The sequence below is a fragment of the Hyperolius riggenbachi genome, chromosome 12 (genome assembly GCF_040937935.1).
Source record: "Hyperolius riggenbachi isolate aHypRig1 chromosome 12, aHypRig1.pri, whole genome shotgun sequence".
NCBI lineage: Eukaryota > Metazoa > Chordata > Amphibia > Anura > Hyperoliidae > Hyperolius > Hyperolius riggenbachi.
Window position 1 is genome coordinate 176,666,204 of NC_090657.1, and position 16,999 is coordinate 176,683,202.

The 16,999-nt window shown below is 45.6% G+C and overlaps 1 protein-coding gene across 3 annotated transcripts in view; it reads right to left on the reverse strand.

The window, feature by feature from the left end:
• Positions 1-7,193: 7,193 nt before the first annotated feature.
• BIRC7 (baculoviral IAP repeat containing 7) overlaps positions 7,194-16,999 on the reverse strand; it is a 41,231-nt gene continuing 31,425 nt past the window's right edge. For 2 of the 3 annotated variants that reach the window (XM_068262409.1, XM_068262410.1), the window contains 5 exons: positions 15,561-15,642; positions 13,898-13,943; positions 11,599-11,793; positions 9,720-9,791; positions 7,194-8,166 (listed from right to left, as the gene is read on the reverse strand). In XM_068262409.1, the coding sequence (XP_068118510.1) occupies positions 7,967-8,166; positions 9,720-9,791; positions 11,599-11,793; positions 13,898-13,943; positions 15,561-15,642 (595 nt within the window). In that variant the 3' untranslated portion in view covers positions 7,194-7,966. The remainder of the gene's footprint in view (positions 8,167-9,719; positions 9,792-11,598; positions 11,794-13,897; positions 13,944-15,560; positions 15,643-16,999) is intronic. The other variant, XM_068262411.1, reaches the window with a different exon arrangement.

The window sequence follows — 16,999 nt, forward strand, 5'->3', positions numbered from 1 at the left end:
TGCTCCCAAAACCGCTAGCGTTTTGATGATCTGCTAGCGGTTTTGGTGTGCACTGGGCCTATCTCCTCTGTAACACAACCCAGCCTGCAACCCTGTATTAATCTGAGACACAACTATGCGCTTTGAGTCCTATGGGAGAGAAGCGCTTTACAAATGTTATTGTATTGTATAATCTGTGTTACTCTCCCAGCCCTGGCCTCTCTACATCCCTTGCAGTCTCTACATGGGTGAAACCCTGGGCGCTGCCACCCCTGGAATCTGGAAGGCTGTCTTTGAGGCTCCACACAGCTTGGGGCCAATATATTTTTTAGATTTGGGGCCTTTCTATATATGAACCTGGGTTTGGGCGGTAATACTTTACTTAATTCGACATCAGAGAGCAAATTTTCCCGTGTTTGGTGACTATGCCTTCTATTTCTTTGTATTGACTATTATATATGGTGATAAATGCAAAACTGTGCATATTCTGGTTCTCTTCATTGTTCACCCAGTGAACTAATTCCCATCTATCTATATGTCTAACCTTATCTATTTCCCCATCCAAAAAGTACTCATCATACCCCTTTTCCATAAATCTTTTTTTCAAAAGATTTGATTGGGCCTCATAGTCATCCATGCTACTACAATTTCTTCTCATTCGTGTAAACTGTGTTTTAGTTCTAATTATATTTTCTATGACCATAAGCTGGAGATCCAGATAGCTGATCTTTTCAGTGTCGTGCTCATATGACAATTTAATATTTAACGTGTTATCATTAAAGAGACTCTGAAGCGAGAATAAATCTCGCTTCAGAGCTCATAGTTAGCAGGGGCATGTGTGCCCCTGCTAAAACGCCGCTATCCCGCGGCTAAACGGGGGTCCCTTCACCCCCAAGTCCCCCCTTGCAAAATTCACGACCAACTTGGTCGTGATTTTGCTCCTCCTGGAGGCAAGGCTAACGGCTGCAGCCCTGCCTCTCAGCACCGTCTATCAGACGCGCATCGCCGCCTCTCCCCCGCCCCTCTCAGTGAAGGAAGACAGAGGGGCGGGGGAGAGGCGGAGATACACGTCTGACAGATGCGCATGGGGCAGGGCTGCGGCGGTTAGCCCTGCCCAAATGCGGAAGCGCTCCCCCGCTGTACGGAGGGGATTTGGGGGTGAAGGGACCCCCGTTAAGCGGCGGGATAGCGGCATTTTAGCAGGGGCACACATGCCCCTGCTATCTATGAGGTCTGAAGCGAGATTTATTCTCGCTTCAGACTCTCTTTAAGTTGTGCCATAAACCTTTCCAAATCACTTACTGTGCCCCCACATAACAAATTATCTATGTACCTTTTCCAGGTAATGACTACCTGTGGTGCCCATGCCAAAATCCTTTCCTCCCATTTAGCCATATATAGATTCGCCAGACTGGGTGCAAATCCAACCCCCATCACACAGCCCCTATGTTGTCTGTAATACTTGCCCCCATGCCAAAAAATACTTTTTTTCTGATGCAAACTTTAAAACCTCCAATAAAAATTCCACCTGTTCATCTGGTAATTCACCATCCCTCTCCATATAATGTCTAACTGCTTCTTTGCCTTTATCTTGTGGTATACTTGGATATTAGTGAGGGGAATCTGTTGGTAACGGCAGATGTCTCCTCACTCTATACATTCCCTCCACTTCCTGGATAGTGTGCTTAGTGTCCCTTAACACACATGGTAACTTTGTAACTAACGGTTGTAAGAAGTGGTCGAGGTATTGGCCCAACCAGTGAGTTTTGGAGCAATTCATTGCTCTCTCTTGTGATATATGTAAAGTACACTACCGTCATTTACCGCATTTAAATGTATATTTTTTTCCTTGAAATTTTAAAAATAAATAGATTTCCTCAAAAAGAAGGTCTTTTTGAAAAAAAAAAATTCTTCCCACTCGGTTAACATATCTGGCAAAGTTGTTTCCCACGTGTAAGAGGGTTTTGCCATTAACCTCTAAAGTCACCGGGTTTTTAACCACTTCACAACTGAGAGGTTTTACCCCTTGAACACCAGAGCAATTTTCACCTTTCAGCGCTCCTTCCATTCGTCTATAACTTTATTATTACTTATCGCAATGAAATGAACTATATCTTGTTTTTTTTGCCACCAATTAGGCTTTCTTTAGGTGGGACATTATGCCAAGAATTATTTTATTCTAAATGTGTTTTAATGGGAAAATAGGAAAAAAAATTCAGTTTTCAGCCATTATAGTTTTTAAATAATGCATTTTACTGTAATTAAAAAGCATGAAATTTGTCCCAGTTATAAAACCGTTAAAATTATGTCCCCATCACAATGTTTGGCGCCAATATTTTATTTGGAAATAAAGGTGCATTTTTTTCAGTTTTGCGTCCATCCCTAATTACAAGCCCGTAGTTTATAAAGTAACAGTGTTATATAGGGCTGCACGATTTTAGGGAAAAATCGAAATTGCGATTTTCCTCTCAGAAATTGCAATTTCGATTTTTCCCCGATTTTTTTCAAATGGGGGGGGGGGGGTCGTTCTGCACTGCCCGGTCCGCTGTCTGTAATACTTTGCTTCTGGCCCCACTGTGCGCGGATTGGCCAGAAGCAGTGAATATGTATGAGTGTTAATGAGCGGGGGGGGGGGGCGGATCCACTCCAGCGAGCGGCCGGGCACATCATACAGCATTACCAATCACTGGCTAGTGATGGAATGACGGCAGCGGTAGGCGGAGCTGTATGCTCTGTACAGCTCCGCCTACCACTGCCGTCATTCCATCGCTAGCCAGTGATTGGTAATGCTGCTGTATGTGCCCGACCGCTCGCTCGAGTGGACCCGCCCCCCGCTCATTAACACGCATACATATTCACTGCTTCTGGCCAATCCGCGCACAGCGGGGCCAGAAGCAAAGTATTACAGAGTGCGGACCGGATTGGCAGTGAATATGTATGAGCGTTAATGAGCGGGGGGGCAGATCCACTCGAGCGAGCGGCCAGGCACATACAGCATTACCAATCACTGGCTAGCGATGGAATGACGGCAGTGGTAGGCGGAGCTGTACAGAGCATACAGCTCCGCCTACCGCTGCCATCATTCCATCGTTAGCCAGTGATTGGTAATGCTGTATGCGCCCGGCCGCTCGCTGGAGTGAATCCGCCCCCCCCAGCTCATTAACACTCATACATATTCACTGCTTCTGGCCAATCCACGCACAGTGGGGCCAGAAGCAAATTATTAAACAGGACCGAAAAACCATAGGTAGTGACGGTCAGCAGATAGTCTTGCCACGAACCGCAGTTTGTTTTAAACCGAAAAACCGTGCAGCACTAGTATTATACCCTCTTGACATATTTAAAAAGTTCAGTCGCTTATGTAATTTTTTTATTTTTTTAATTACAAAAAAAAAAAAATTGGGAAGTGTGGGAGGTAATGAGTTAATTTATTGTGTAAAACTAATGTATTTGTATATGTAAAATGCTTTAGGGTGTAGTTTTACTATTTGGCCACAGGGAGTTTGTGTTCATGCGGTCTGGAAGGACGCTTACAGGAAGCGCTACGAGGCTGGGAAGATCACAATGATCGCGCTGTTTCTCATAGAAGCAGCAGATCATTGCGGGGCTTAGATCAACGAACGGGAATGGATTTTCCCGTTCATTGATCTCCAGGCGAGCGGGCGGCGGAGCGCACGAGCGGCAAGAGCGCGGACAGCACAGGAAGTATAGATTTTTCAGTCCCTTGGTTTTTTAAGGGGGGGGGGGGGGGAAGGGACAGAGAAATTCGTACCGCAGAGGGGGGGGGGTAAAGTGATTAATCGCAAATACTTTTGTCCTTTGAAATGTTAAAATCGATTCTCAAAGAAAAAGTTTTGAATTTTTTCCATTGTAGCCACTGATCACCTTTATAAACCATGCAATTTTGGCAATTGTAGCATGTATGGCGGCTTTGCTATTAACGTTAAACGTCTGTGATAACGGCCATGATCGCAGATTCTGCTTTTAATCAGTTAAACTCTAAGTCGAATTCAGATTTGAGCATCAAATCCAGATTAATACGGCCGTGGCCAGATTTACTCAAATCAGTGATTGGGAGTATCCGAGCACCAGGGGCACCATCAGCATACAGGTGAGCCACGCCCCTGCTTGAGGCATCACACTAATGGGGGCCTTGCTCTGCTCCCCTAGGCCCATTTTTACAGACCTGCAAGTGGTGACAGGTGGAACAGCAGGAGGATGGGTGGGTGGGGAAGCAGGCAAAGTGAAGTTTCAATTCACCTTCCTCAATACAGCACACAGCTATCTTCATCCTGTCCTAGCATCTGTTGCGATGGTAACGATGCGACTGACACTGGGACAGGAAGAAGACAGAGGCTGCATACGAAGATTGAGGAAGGAGAGTTGAAATTTCACTCTGCCTGTGCCCCCCCCCCACTCCTATGCTGGACACACCTACCTATCTAACCTATAATAGGGGCAACTGTACTAGCTAACCTATACTGGGGCACCTACCCGTTTAACCTATACTGGGGAAAATATACTGGCTACATCTATTGGAGGAACCAACCTATCTAACCTGTACAGGCTACCTATACCAGGGGGGGGGGGGGGGGGACCTATAGCTGGCTACCTATACTGAGGGCACCATATTACCTGGCAATCCTATACAGCAAAACCTATTGCTTGCTACCTATACTGAGGGCACCACCTGTACCCAATCTTATGTTGGGTGGCACGGTGGCATAGTGGTTAGCGTCCTTGCTGTGCTGGGTCTCCAGTTTGAATCCCAGCCAGAATATCTGCCAAGCGTTTGTATGTTCTCCCTGCATCTGCATGGGTTTCCTCTAGGAACTCTTTCTCCCACATCCCAAATACATATAGATAAATTAATGGTTTTACCCCTAAATTGGCCCTAGACTACAATACACTACATGATATAGACATGACTATGGTAGGGACTAGATTGTGAGCCCCACTGAGGACTTGTTCACATTATAGGAGTTTTTGTACAAATTTCAGTGCAGGCGATTTTCAAAATCACCCTGAAATGCTTGTGCAAGGATTCTCTGAGAGAGTTTATATCTGAACTGGTAGTTTGCAGAAAAAAGCCCACTGTGGACAGACACACAAGATGAACGCAATGTGAACAAGGCCTGAGGGACAGTTAGTGACAAGGCAATATACTATGTACAGCGCTATGTAAATAAAACTGGGGACTACCTGTTTTATGCTAGCATTTTACTCCACCCACATGTTTTGGCCATGCCCAGTGGTGTGGCTACCAATCTTTCAGTTTCATGGAGGGGGCCTCCAGTTATGGACTGCTTGGGTCCAAAACCACAGCTGCACCCCTGCCGAGCAGCACTGGCAACTGGTTAATTTTATGCCGCTTGGAACTGGACTAATGAACTCTATAAAAAAAAAATAAAAAAAACTGTTTTGTCTTCTGTCAAGCTGCTTGAACTCAAACGTCTCATTGGCCATTTTTATTCACCAACTTTGATGGGGCCCCCTCCCCATGTTGACATCCTTTCCCTTTGCCACCCCTGGTGCACTCCATGATCTTCCAATGGTCATTAAAGTGTGGCCATCAGGATCTTTACACCCACAACAAGTGTAACCACAGAACACCTGATCTGAAGGATGGACACCTGTATCGGATTAAAGGAATATTAGTAGCTGGGGTCCCAAAATAGCTCTGAACCTCCCTGCAATCACAGGGTTTATTCCCCTCTAGTTATGCAGTGCTAGTAGGTCCCAGGGCTTATGCATGTACACATTCAATTTCTGTCACCTGCAAGGATTGGGACAGCATGCCTCAGGCAACAGTTTGGATTAGAGCCATCACTAGCCTGCAGCCTAGCATTGGGTTCTGTTACTATCGAGGGATTGTCCCTACTGCACCTGCGCAGTACGCAGCAGACAACGTGGGCTTGACAGCGGCACTTCATGCAGGCGCAGTAAGGACGATCTAGAGGTTGTCCTCTGCACTGTGCGGGGACCCCAGGCCAGTGGCTGCAAATGGAGCGGTCTGCATGGGACAGACAGCAGCGAGGGGCTGGAGAAAGCCACAAGTAAATGGGATTTACTTTATTTTCAGCTGATGATTCCTTTAAAGTGGCCATTAATGATACAATCGGGTGATTGATCATCTGGAAAATTTTAATAGGAAATGCTTGTTCAGGCCTGCTAATGGAAGGGAAAATGGATGGTTTCCTTTAGTCCGATTGGATAGCAGCTTTCCTGCCATTAAAAATCGATTAACCCTTCGCACACTCACATGCAAATGTTCAAACAAATGCATTCACAGATTCACTCATCCAGGCACAACTGTTATCCCTACAGCTAAATTAAAAGCCAGGGTTTTAGTTCACAGAAGAATGCATTCTTATGCTTAGTCACCTATACTGCGCAGAAGTACCCAGGTAAACATAGGTGTCCTAACTCTGGCCCTGTAACATGCATAGTGCAGACATGCAAACACATTTATTGCATCAAACCTATCAATGGATTAGGAGCACACATCCTAACTTCCTCTCCTGGGAAAGACGGTGCATCTTACCAATCGCACAAGGGAGCTAACGTTATGTGTCCATGTGCACCATGCGCATACACCAGCATAAGCTGTGTGCATGCTGACAAATACATACAGGGGAAGGAGGGAGTGCACTGAATTGGACCCTAGCCACAGGGGTCAGTAGTAAAATGGAAATACATATATCCAGTCTTTCCCAGGAGAGGAAGTTAGGATGTGTGCTCCTAATCCATTGATAGGTTTGATGCAATGAATGTGTTTGCATGTCTGCACTATGCATGTTACAGGGCCAGAGTTAGGACACCTATGTTTACCTGGGTACTTCTGCGCAGTATAGGTGACTAAGCATAAGAATGCATTCTTCTGTGAACTAAAACCCTGGCTTTTAATTTAGCTGTAGGGATAACAGTTGTGCCTGGATGAGTAAATCTGTGAATGCATTTGTTTGAACATTTGCATGTGAGTGTGCGAAGGGTTAATAGATTTTTGCTGTTTTCTAGCCACACCCCCTTCAGTACCTCCCTTTCCCTAATAATTTATTTAATGTCCTAACTAGAGGCGACTTTCCTGCCATTAGTGGGCCCCAACTATTGTCTGATAATCATATGGAGAATTGTATTGTTAATGGCCATCTTTAGGCATGTACCAGGCTTTATAAGCTCCATGAAATGCAGCAAATACACTAAAACAGCAGGAGTCACAAATGTTCTTTATTATATTCCACATTATAAATATTCCTCACAGTAATAAGTTAAACACAAAGAGTCGGCCCCTTAAGGCCTTTGTCAGCAAGTTTTATTTTGGGCAGAAAGCCAAATGTTGCTGCAATGTGAACTGCTCTGCTCCAATGGAGAGATCAATAAGAGGCTAATCATTAGTTTTCATACAGATAGTATGCTGCTTCCAATGACGCCAGTCACCTTTATCAGCCCAGCCACACAGGAGACACTTGTGCTCATTTCATCTCCCTTGGCATTGAACAGGTACTCCATGCAAATTCATTATCCAATCAGCAGACAGGGGAGCCTTAAAATTAAGGATGGCATCCTTCACAATCCTCTCAGTTCAGGTCCCCTTGAAGGTTGATTGCTTTTCTACAGAAACAGCCAGCGGTTGCCCAGGGGTCAGAGGTTACTTGATTTTAGGCAATTTGCCAAACACTCTGAATACACCATGGTGACCAGAGATAGGCAATGAGATAATATTTGAATTATTTTCATGTCATTGGCCTTCTGTATGAAAACCAGTTTACCATCACCACATACAGCCCATCAGTTGCAGTGTTCATTTTTGCAGTCTTTAAAAAGTGTTCACATTGGAGGCTTGTCTGATTTTCAACCACAGCAAAAGACAAAGCAATGAGAAGCCTTTAAAATAAAATATGTTGTCCAGGATAGTGTGTTCTCGCCAGTCGCACATAGCGGGGAGTGGATGGAGCACGGTGATTGGCGTCAGCACCTGCTGCTTGGATCAGGACATAAAGGCCCTCACACAGCCTCTAATGGTAGCCCGGCAGATTGGGCAGTGTCGGAGGTTGGGGGCGCAGTCTGTACAGACCACCAGGTGACCACAGGGAACGAAGACCATGGAGACATCCTTGTCCATGCAGACTTTACACAGTCGCTCCTCCTTCAGACGTCTCAGCTGCTCCTCCGTGCTCAGCAGCAACTCTGGAGAGGTCAAGTAGTACCAGGTAAGTGGATAAAATAACACATACATACACAATTAATCTCATTCTGCATTTCCAGATATAATTTCTAATGGGACAGTTATACCAAGGATGCAGGACATACACCTAATAATTCAGCAAACATGGACTTTAATAATAATAAAAAATAAAAAAAAGCAGAAGATGGACACACACACACACACACACACACATAAAAAGTGAAAGGTTACCGCCTCTGCTAATATGCGAGTCAGTGGAGCAGAATGGATGGTGGAGTAGGTTTTGTTATTGGCAGAGGAGCACAAGGATCGTACAGTAGCAGTCATGGGCTTGAGTAGGAACCAACTCTAATTCAAAAGTCAAATGAAGTCTAATGACTTCACCTGTAACTACAGGTTGGGGGGTGGGGTTTGAGAATTTACTTACCCAGAAGTCTTTGGGACATCTGTGCTCTAGTACCTAGGTTCTCAACATGCGGTACACGTACCCCAGGGGGTACTTCTGATGGGTCCAGGGGGTACTCGAGCTTGATATACTTAACCAAGAACAACAAATGTAGAGATCTAGAAAATTATAATTCTTATTTAAACAACACCAAATTAGTATTTTAGCTTATTAAAAGCAATAATAAATGCTTGCATTGTTTAGAACCAATTATCATCATGTACTACGATTAAATATATATTTGTCAAGGGGTACTTGTGATCATGTTTACTATGATAGGGGGTACTCGATGAGTACAGGGCTTTAAAAGGGGTACACACTTATAAAATGTTGAGAAACACTGCTCTAGTACACACGATTGGTGTAATGAAAGCCACGATCCACCACTCACTTCTGCACTTCCTCCTTTCGGCTTGGAGGAAGCCCAGTAGTGAGTAATGCAATGCACCTTTCATTACACATATCACACGTAATGGAATGCAGACGGCCCAAAGACTTCTGGGTAAGTTAACACCCCCCCCCACCCCCACCCACCCACCTCATGGTCACAAGTGAAGTCAGACTTCATTTGAATTTCGAATTTGAGTTGGTTACTACTCGAAAGACCATCCAGGTATACTAGTGATCCTGCTCACGGCAGCCGGCTACCTGCTGTGTCTGTGCCCTCATCCCCTACAACATGGTGTGCAGATGACTACCTGTGTGCCCTGGCTTGTGGAGCAGAGCGTGCAAGCAACATATCAGTGGTGCAATGATAGAGTTCTTCCTGTGTGGCAATCGCTGTGTCCCATATCTATGACACCATCTAGTGGCGTCTTGAGACAGCTATATCAGCCTTTAGACACATCTGGCTATGTTAAGGGGGGCTGACATACTGGGGCACATATGGCTACTGTTGAGGGCTTATACACAAGTCAATCACTTTTTCCTGGTTTGAGGGAAAGTGGGTACCTCTGCTTATACGCTGGTCGATTTATGAGATTATATGCTGTATGAGAATTGCTGAAAAGTTTTGTGCATTATATAGTGTGTCCTATCAACATCAGTCTTTAGTCACACTATATGATGTACAGAATTGAAGTGGACACTGAGCACTGGCTGGAAGATTACCTGGCTCTTTGGGGGGCTGTGGTTGGTTGGAAGACCTTGGTGCAGAAGGGGCTTCTGGGATTCTTGCAGGTTCTGGGTCAAAAAGATGAAAAAACATCACATCTTAAGATAAACCAGCGATAAAGTCCTCTTTGGTAACAGACTGAGCATATGAGTAAAACTATGAAAGCACACCAAATAAGGTGTAATATTTCCTTTAAGGGCTCGGCCTCTGACACAGGAGAACAGGGTTCATATCTCAGCTCTTCCTGTTCAGTAATCCTGCACCTAGTAAGGAGAGCTTGGGCAAGACTCATTAACACTGCTACTGCCATTAGAGTGTGCCCTAGTGGCTGCAGCTCTGGCACTTGGAGTCCACCAGACTGATAAATAAGACAATAACATTTCATTTTTTTTTCAGACTGGAAACCAGTTACTTGGAAGTCCCCATGCTACAAACATGCACATGAATTGATAGCCGAAGAAGCCACTTGGGCAGTAGCCTAGGGCCTGGAGAGAGTCTAGGGGCCCGGGGATGCTTGCCCCATCAAATCTTAAAAAGCTTGACGACAATTGGTAAAACCCTGAGAATCCCCCATGAGGAGATTGTCTAGTTCAAAACCTGTCGGTTCTAACAGATTTTTACTTTTTTTGGCTGGAGTGGTCCTTTGACGGGCGTAGCAATAGGGGTTGCAGAGGTTGTGACTGCACTCTTGGTCCCGTGCTCAGAATAATCACTTCTATAGATACTACGAATAGTGGTAATCAAACTCTTCCTCATCCCCTTCTTGCACCTCTGACACTGTAGTTGCCATTGGCAGGTTTTGGTGCACTGTATCAATTGTTATGTATAGAGTGCTTGGGGGTCCCCATTGTAAAAACTTGCATCGGGGCCCACAGCTCCTTAGCTGCACCCGGGGGGGGGGGGGGGGGGACTGACACTGCAGTGAGGAAAGCGCTGGAAGGGCCACATGTGCTGGCTGCGGCTCACTAACCAGCACACCGTGTCCCAGCACTGAGAAGAGTGACATCAGCGCTTGAATGTGGGGAGCAGATGAGTGAGCCCACTACAGCGAACTTTCTATACTGGGGCACCACCTATATCTGGCTACAGGCTACCTATACTGGGCCACCACCTATACTGGGGCTGGAACCACCTATACCTAGCTACCTATACTGGGGCACCACCTATACCTGGCTACCTATACTGGGGCACCACCTATACTTGGCTACCTATACTGGGGTGCCTATAGCTTGCTACCTATACTGGGGGCACCTGTTCCTGTCTAACCTATACTGTGTCCACAGCACACTTCACGCACATGGGGATGGGGTGGCTAGTGGGCGGGCACAGCAACCAGTCGGTGGGCCTAGGCCTGATGTGTGAGGGGCCCCAACATTTCTGATGGTGGCCCTGGCTGCACCACTGTCCTTTGAGTAGCAAACCCTGCCCCCTGGAGCATAGTATAGGAAGCAGATGTGCTGCAGTAGAAGCGTCGCCCTCCCACCCCCCCAGCAAAATTACAATTATGCGAAAATCGGGTTTATCACTAGTTATACCGCAGATGCACATGTATTTATGGACAATACAGTATAAGATTAGGAAACAGGGAAACCAGCAACAGGAAAGCCACATGAATCGCATTCTGGCAAATGTTAGATTAAAGAGAACCTGTCATGAGAGGCTACTCTTGATACCATTCCTCACTGCCTTCTGAAGGTTGTAGATTTTTTTTTCTTACTAGGGATGGTCAGGGAGGCCAATAGATCCTGGTCTCTGGGACGAGGGGCAGCCAAAGAAAATAGCAGTGACCTCTCATGACAGGTCCTCCAGCAAGCCACAGCCACACAGGCCACTGTTAGAAGGCTCGGGCTATGTAGAGCTATGTAGAGTGTATACCTGGTGTCTGCCGCACTCTGTCCTCTTCTGCCTGCAGTAGATCCTCAATGAGGTCAGACATGCAGCTGTGCGGTGTCCCCACCACCAGGAGGCGGCTCTGCACCAGACTGGCCACCAAACGCTCGTCAAACCCCATCTGTAGAGCACCCTGAGCTATGGACGACTGGAGGAACTCCCGCCAGTCTCCAGGAGAATCTGCAAGGGAGCAGCAGGGCTGAGGTTAGGATGACCAGATTACCAGGACCCATAGAGGCAGGACTGGCTGCATGCAAGGCTTCCAAAATAACATACTTGTAACTAGAGGACCAATGCAGACTCACTGAGCCCATCTGCCTGGGAAAGATTATAGTGTTACTCCACCTAAGCCAAGTTCACCTTTTGTTGTGTCAATACAGAGAAATGAAGCCAATGGTTGTGTCAAACTGCAGCTAGTTTACTATCAGAATGGGCACAGGGGGTAGGCTGATCAATTCTCCTAGTCAGGGCTTTGATTGGAGCACATCCAATGCAGAACTGGAGTAACTTCTGAGAGCAACCAATCAGAATCTTTGATCTGGACATGTGCATTATTGCGCCAGTTCGTTAACCTGCTAAGGCAGATTTATTGTAACCACCAGTTTATTTCTGCCATCTCTGGCATGCAAGTATAAGCTGCTACTCTACGCCTGCACAGATTTCCAGTATGTACAATATAAGCGGTTACTCTGGGCCAGAACGGATTGTATACTAGCTGCAGTGTATGCTGATCTTTGATTGGAAACCATTTGAATCAGCTGTATTACCACTACATAGGCCATCCCCGACAGCAGTGACATACCAACAGTTCACAGGTAAAGCAGTTACTGGGCATAGTTGATCAAATTCTTATTGAGGTATGTTAAAAAGTGACACTGAAGCGAAAAAAAACCCTCATGATATAATGAATTGGTTGTGTAGTATGGATAAAATAAAGCTATATACTTGAAACTAAAAATAACATTTTCTTTGCTACTGATGTTATAACATTGCATCATTCTGTAATAATTGCAGTTTCCACAATACTCAGCATTTTAAATTATTTCACAGAGCAGGCTAGTGACCCTTTGTTCTTTGTTTATGGTTTTTCTGCAGAGAAGTTCAGTCATTTGAGGTAAGTGCTTCAAGAGACAGTGCTGTCCACAACTTTCTAAAGTTGCAAAGCTCAAGCTTCTTTGCATAGGTAACTGAGGTTTAACCCTTCCTGTACTGGAAAAAAAATAACTGTGCTAATCATATTTTTTAGCAGTACTACACATACGAATCATATCAAGTTTATTTTCACTTCAGATTCCGCACAGTTATACTAACACTATAATGTCCATGTAGTAGTGTGCTAGCTTTGCATACATCTTGTCTGGCCCCTTGGAAGAAGAACAGAGACCCTTTTAAACTTGCACCCAGTTACAACATTTTGCTTCCAGGAAGTCGCATTTGGAAACAGAGGTTGACCTCTGATCGCTACTTTCATAGTGCAGACAGATGGCCAATCAGCCCTCCACACTATAAAGCTGAGTACACACGTACGATAACGATCGTTCAAAAACGAACGATAACGACAATCGGAACGATAATCGTGCGTTCAAAAAGTGTGAACGATCGTTTTTGTGAACGATAACGATCGTTATCGTTCAATCGGACCGATCCAACCCGGCGGATTTTTTCGAAAGATAATCGTTCAATCGTTGCAGTGTGTACAAAGATCGTCCGATAACGCATGTTCTTATTGCCTGTCATAACGTCACTTCCGTTTGCGCACGCATTTTTTTATCGTTCGTCGTTCAGTACTTTATACTTATATCGTTCACGTGTGTACACAATCGTTCATTACGAACGATCTTTTCAGTCTAATTTGAATATCGTGTAAACGTCACGAATCGTTCGTAACGAACGATCTTTATCGGACGTGTATACGAACCTTTAGGCAGATAAGACCACCAATCACAGAACAGTTCGGCATAAAATCACAGTCAATGAGGTCTTAATCATTACAAATTGCATGCAAATGAAATGCAGCTTGAATGCAGCTGGGCACTAGTCCAATCATAACAGTTGGCAGGGAGTGCATCTAATTGGCCCATTACCAGGTTGTACATATGGTAATTTGCATGCAACTTGGAAATCTCAGCCTCTCAATGTCCCAATGAGCCTGCCGAGGAATAGATGTGATCATTTTGTTATTGGAAGGAAGATGCCGGTGGACAGACATGTTGGTTTGTGTTGGTTACACAGCCCTAGCCTTGCACAGATGGCCATTAGGTGAATACAGCACACCGAGACTTACCATTGGGTGAGAGGGAGCTCCGGTCAGAGGCGCTGCGGGATTCCTCCTGGCAACAAAGGGATATATATATACACAATTACACATTGACAGTTGTGTATTGGTGCAGTGTAATGGGCACAGACAGATCTGAGTGAGCCCCAGCACACAGTATGGGCAATAGTTAACAGAAGATCCGCCGGACGCCAAGCAATTTTCAAAATACACAAAAATGTGGCAGCAATTCCCCACAAACCCATAATGCAGCAGCATACCCACAAAATACACAATGGGCTCTAGTCACAAAACTTCATACATGACTTATTTATCACCTAATTGATGAAAATAATCTTTCAGCACATTTACATGCAAAATCACTCAAAGTTAGTTGTTCCTGATCAACTTTCATTTCAATATTACTTTTACCTAAATTATAATTTTGTTCTTTGGAAGCTTTAAACAGTAACATAAGGTGAAAAAGCTTTGAATGACACCCAATGTGGCAATGTACCCATGAAATACACAATGTGGCAGTGTTTTGCATGTTTTCTGCTACCAATACACTCCCTCCCCCATTAGGGTCACCTAATATTCCTGTGTTGGTTTTTACTTTCAGGTGCCATCAGCCCACTACTAAGTACTCACCTGGCAGAAGACTCCACTCCCAGCCTCCAGCATCAGTCCCTGGACCCTGACCTTCATTGCGCTATGTTGAGCAGAGCTGGGCTATGGGAAAATGGCATCTGAAGCCCAGCAATGGAGACAATGAATAAGCCATTGCTGGGCTTTGGATGCAATTTTCCCATAGCCCTTCTGCTGGAACAGGCTGTAGTATAAGGGGGTGGGCGGAGAATTCTGTTACTCGCTGGTCATAAGTACTCCCCCCTCTAGCGTTGTATGGTCAGATCAACCAATAGACATCACTGATCACAGTCTGTGGTATATGGGCAGCCAACAGATCTGATTCCCGATTTCAGCATGAAGTCTCTTGGGAATTAGCCTTGTAACACTGCATAGCATACAGCACATGCGCGACATCACATACGCCAGGGCTGGTTCTAGCTACGATTAGGCCCACCCCAGCATGGACCCCCTGCCCCCCACACAGCCTTCCAGGACCCATCCCACCACACAAAATTAGGTGTCCATCATATGTCCACAAAAGCATTTGGTCGAGACCCCATTATTCCCCTGCTCCTTTCCCTTACAAATCCAGAGTGTACACATTGGGGTCTTACCTAATCCAGGCAGGACACAGGAGGCAGCACCATGTTCTACACTACAGACTTCTCCCCACAGCGCCCCTTCCTCATTTCCTGCAGGCATGCATGTTGTCACCATAGCTGGAAGGTTTTGGGGGTGGGCCCTAAGGTAACTGCCCCATTTGCCTCTATGGAAGCACCTGCCCTGGCCAGCACAGCAGCCACATGGGACATGGAAAAAGCCAGACTCACAGCAGGTGGGGACAGGTGAGAGATATTAAAAGCACCAGTACATTAACATTACCGCAATGCACCAGACTGACCACATCAGCCCAAGATTTCCCATCTGATCAGGCATGCTTGTTGTGGCATGGATTTTCTTCCAATTCAATGTTTCTTGAATTGGATTGTAGATCCGCTGCAAAATCGTTAAAATGTATGGCCACCTTAAAAAAAAAAAAAAAAAAAAAAAAAAGTTTCCTCACCGTACTTTCTGGGCTGCTGATCAGCTGGTCCTGCACAGCACGAATGTACGCCGGCCCCATGGACTGGACCAGAAATTCACACCTACAGAAAACAACAAAACAGATTTTGTTACCCTTGCTGCTGTATCTGGGCAGCTGCACCAAGTCAAATTAGCATTTCAAACACTTAGGGCTGGTTCACATTGGGGCGATTCTTCAGCGCTTTACTGATCGCCAGCGATCAGCAAAGCACTGCTACAATGTATCCCTATGACAAGACAAGACATAACATTTCTATCACGCTTTTCACCTGGCGGACTCAAAGCACCAGAGCTGCAGCCACTAGGACACGCTCTATAGGCAAGGTCTCCTACTGAATAGGTGCTGGCTTACTGAACAGGCAGAGCCGAGATTCCAACCCTGGTCTCCTGTGTCAGAGGCAGAGCCCTTAACCATTACACCATCCAGCCACCAGCCTATGGATACATTCACACTGCAGGGATTTCAATCAATTGCAAACGTTTTGGAGGACATTGCTCGGCGATTCTCATTCTATTGAACGGGAAACAAAACCACAAGTCACACTGAATCGTGAGATTTTGCCCGCAAATTGCAATCACGGAGCCAAATGTGAACCAGCCCTTACAACAATTTCTGCCATCCTGCAGATCACCTAGTGAGAAGGTGTGGACAAGAACATGAGGTAAGAGCAATATGGTGGCTGCCATATTGGTTTCCTGCTAAACAATGTCCTGTTCCATCTTCTGGCATCAGTAGTGTACGAGTCACAACCCTGAAACAAGCATACAGCTAATCCAGTCATTTTAGTCAGAGCACTTGGATCTTCTGCATGCTTGTTCAGGGGCTAGGTTAAAAATGCAGAAAATCAGCAGGACAGCCAGGAAATCTGCATGGACGAAAAGGAAATCTGGAAGCTGCCATATCACTACCTCTGTTTCCCTGTAAGATGTGTAAATCTCAATATCAGAACAAAAATATTTACATAGCGCATTGGAAAAAAAAAAAGGGCTTCCTCCAGCTCTTGGCAGCTGTCCTGTGTCCTCACCACAGCCCTGGAGTCCCGGGAACCCCCTCCGTTCCAGATGCCAGGTCAGCATCTGCTGCTCTCGATTACGGGGTCTGGAGTGTTCTGCGCAGACACCGAACACTCCAGTCCATATCTGCATTGGAGGGGATCCTGGAGCTACGGCGAGAGAGATCGGCTGGAGGAAGTCCCGGATGAAAAAAAAAAAAAAAAAATAATAATAATTTGAATTTTGTCATTTTCATTCATCCTGGCATGACACGAGGGCCAGGAGATGGGGTGGAACTTTGCTATATAGCTCAGGTAGGCCTGCATACAACATTGTGCTAAGATTAGTGTGGGGTCGAACCTCCGATTTTAGGTTCGCGAACCGGGTTCGCAAACTTCCGCGTAAGGTTCGGTTCGCGTAAAAGTT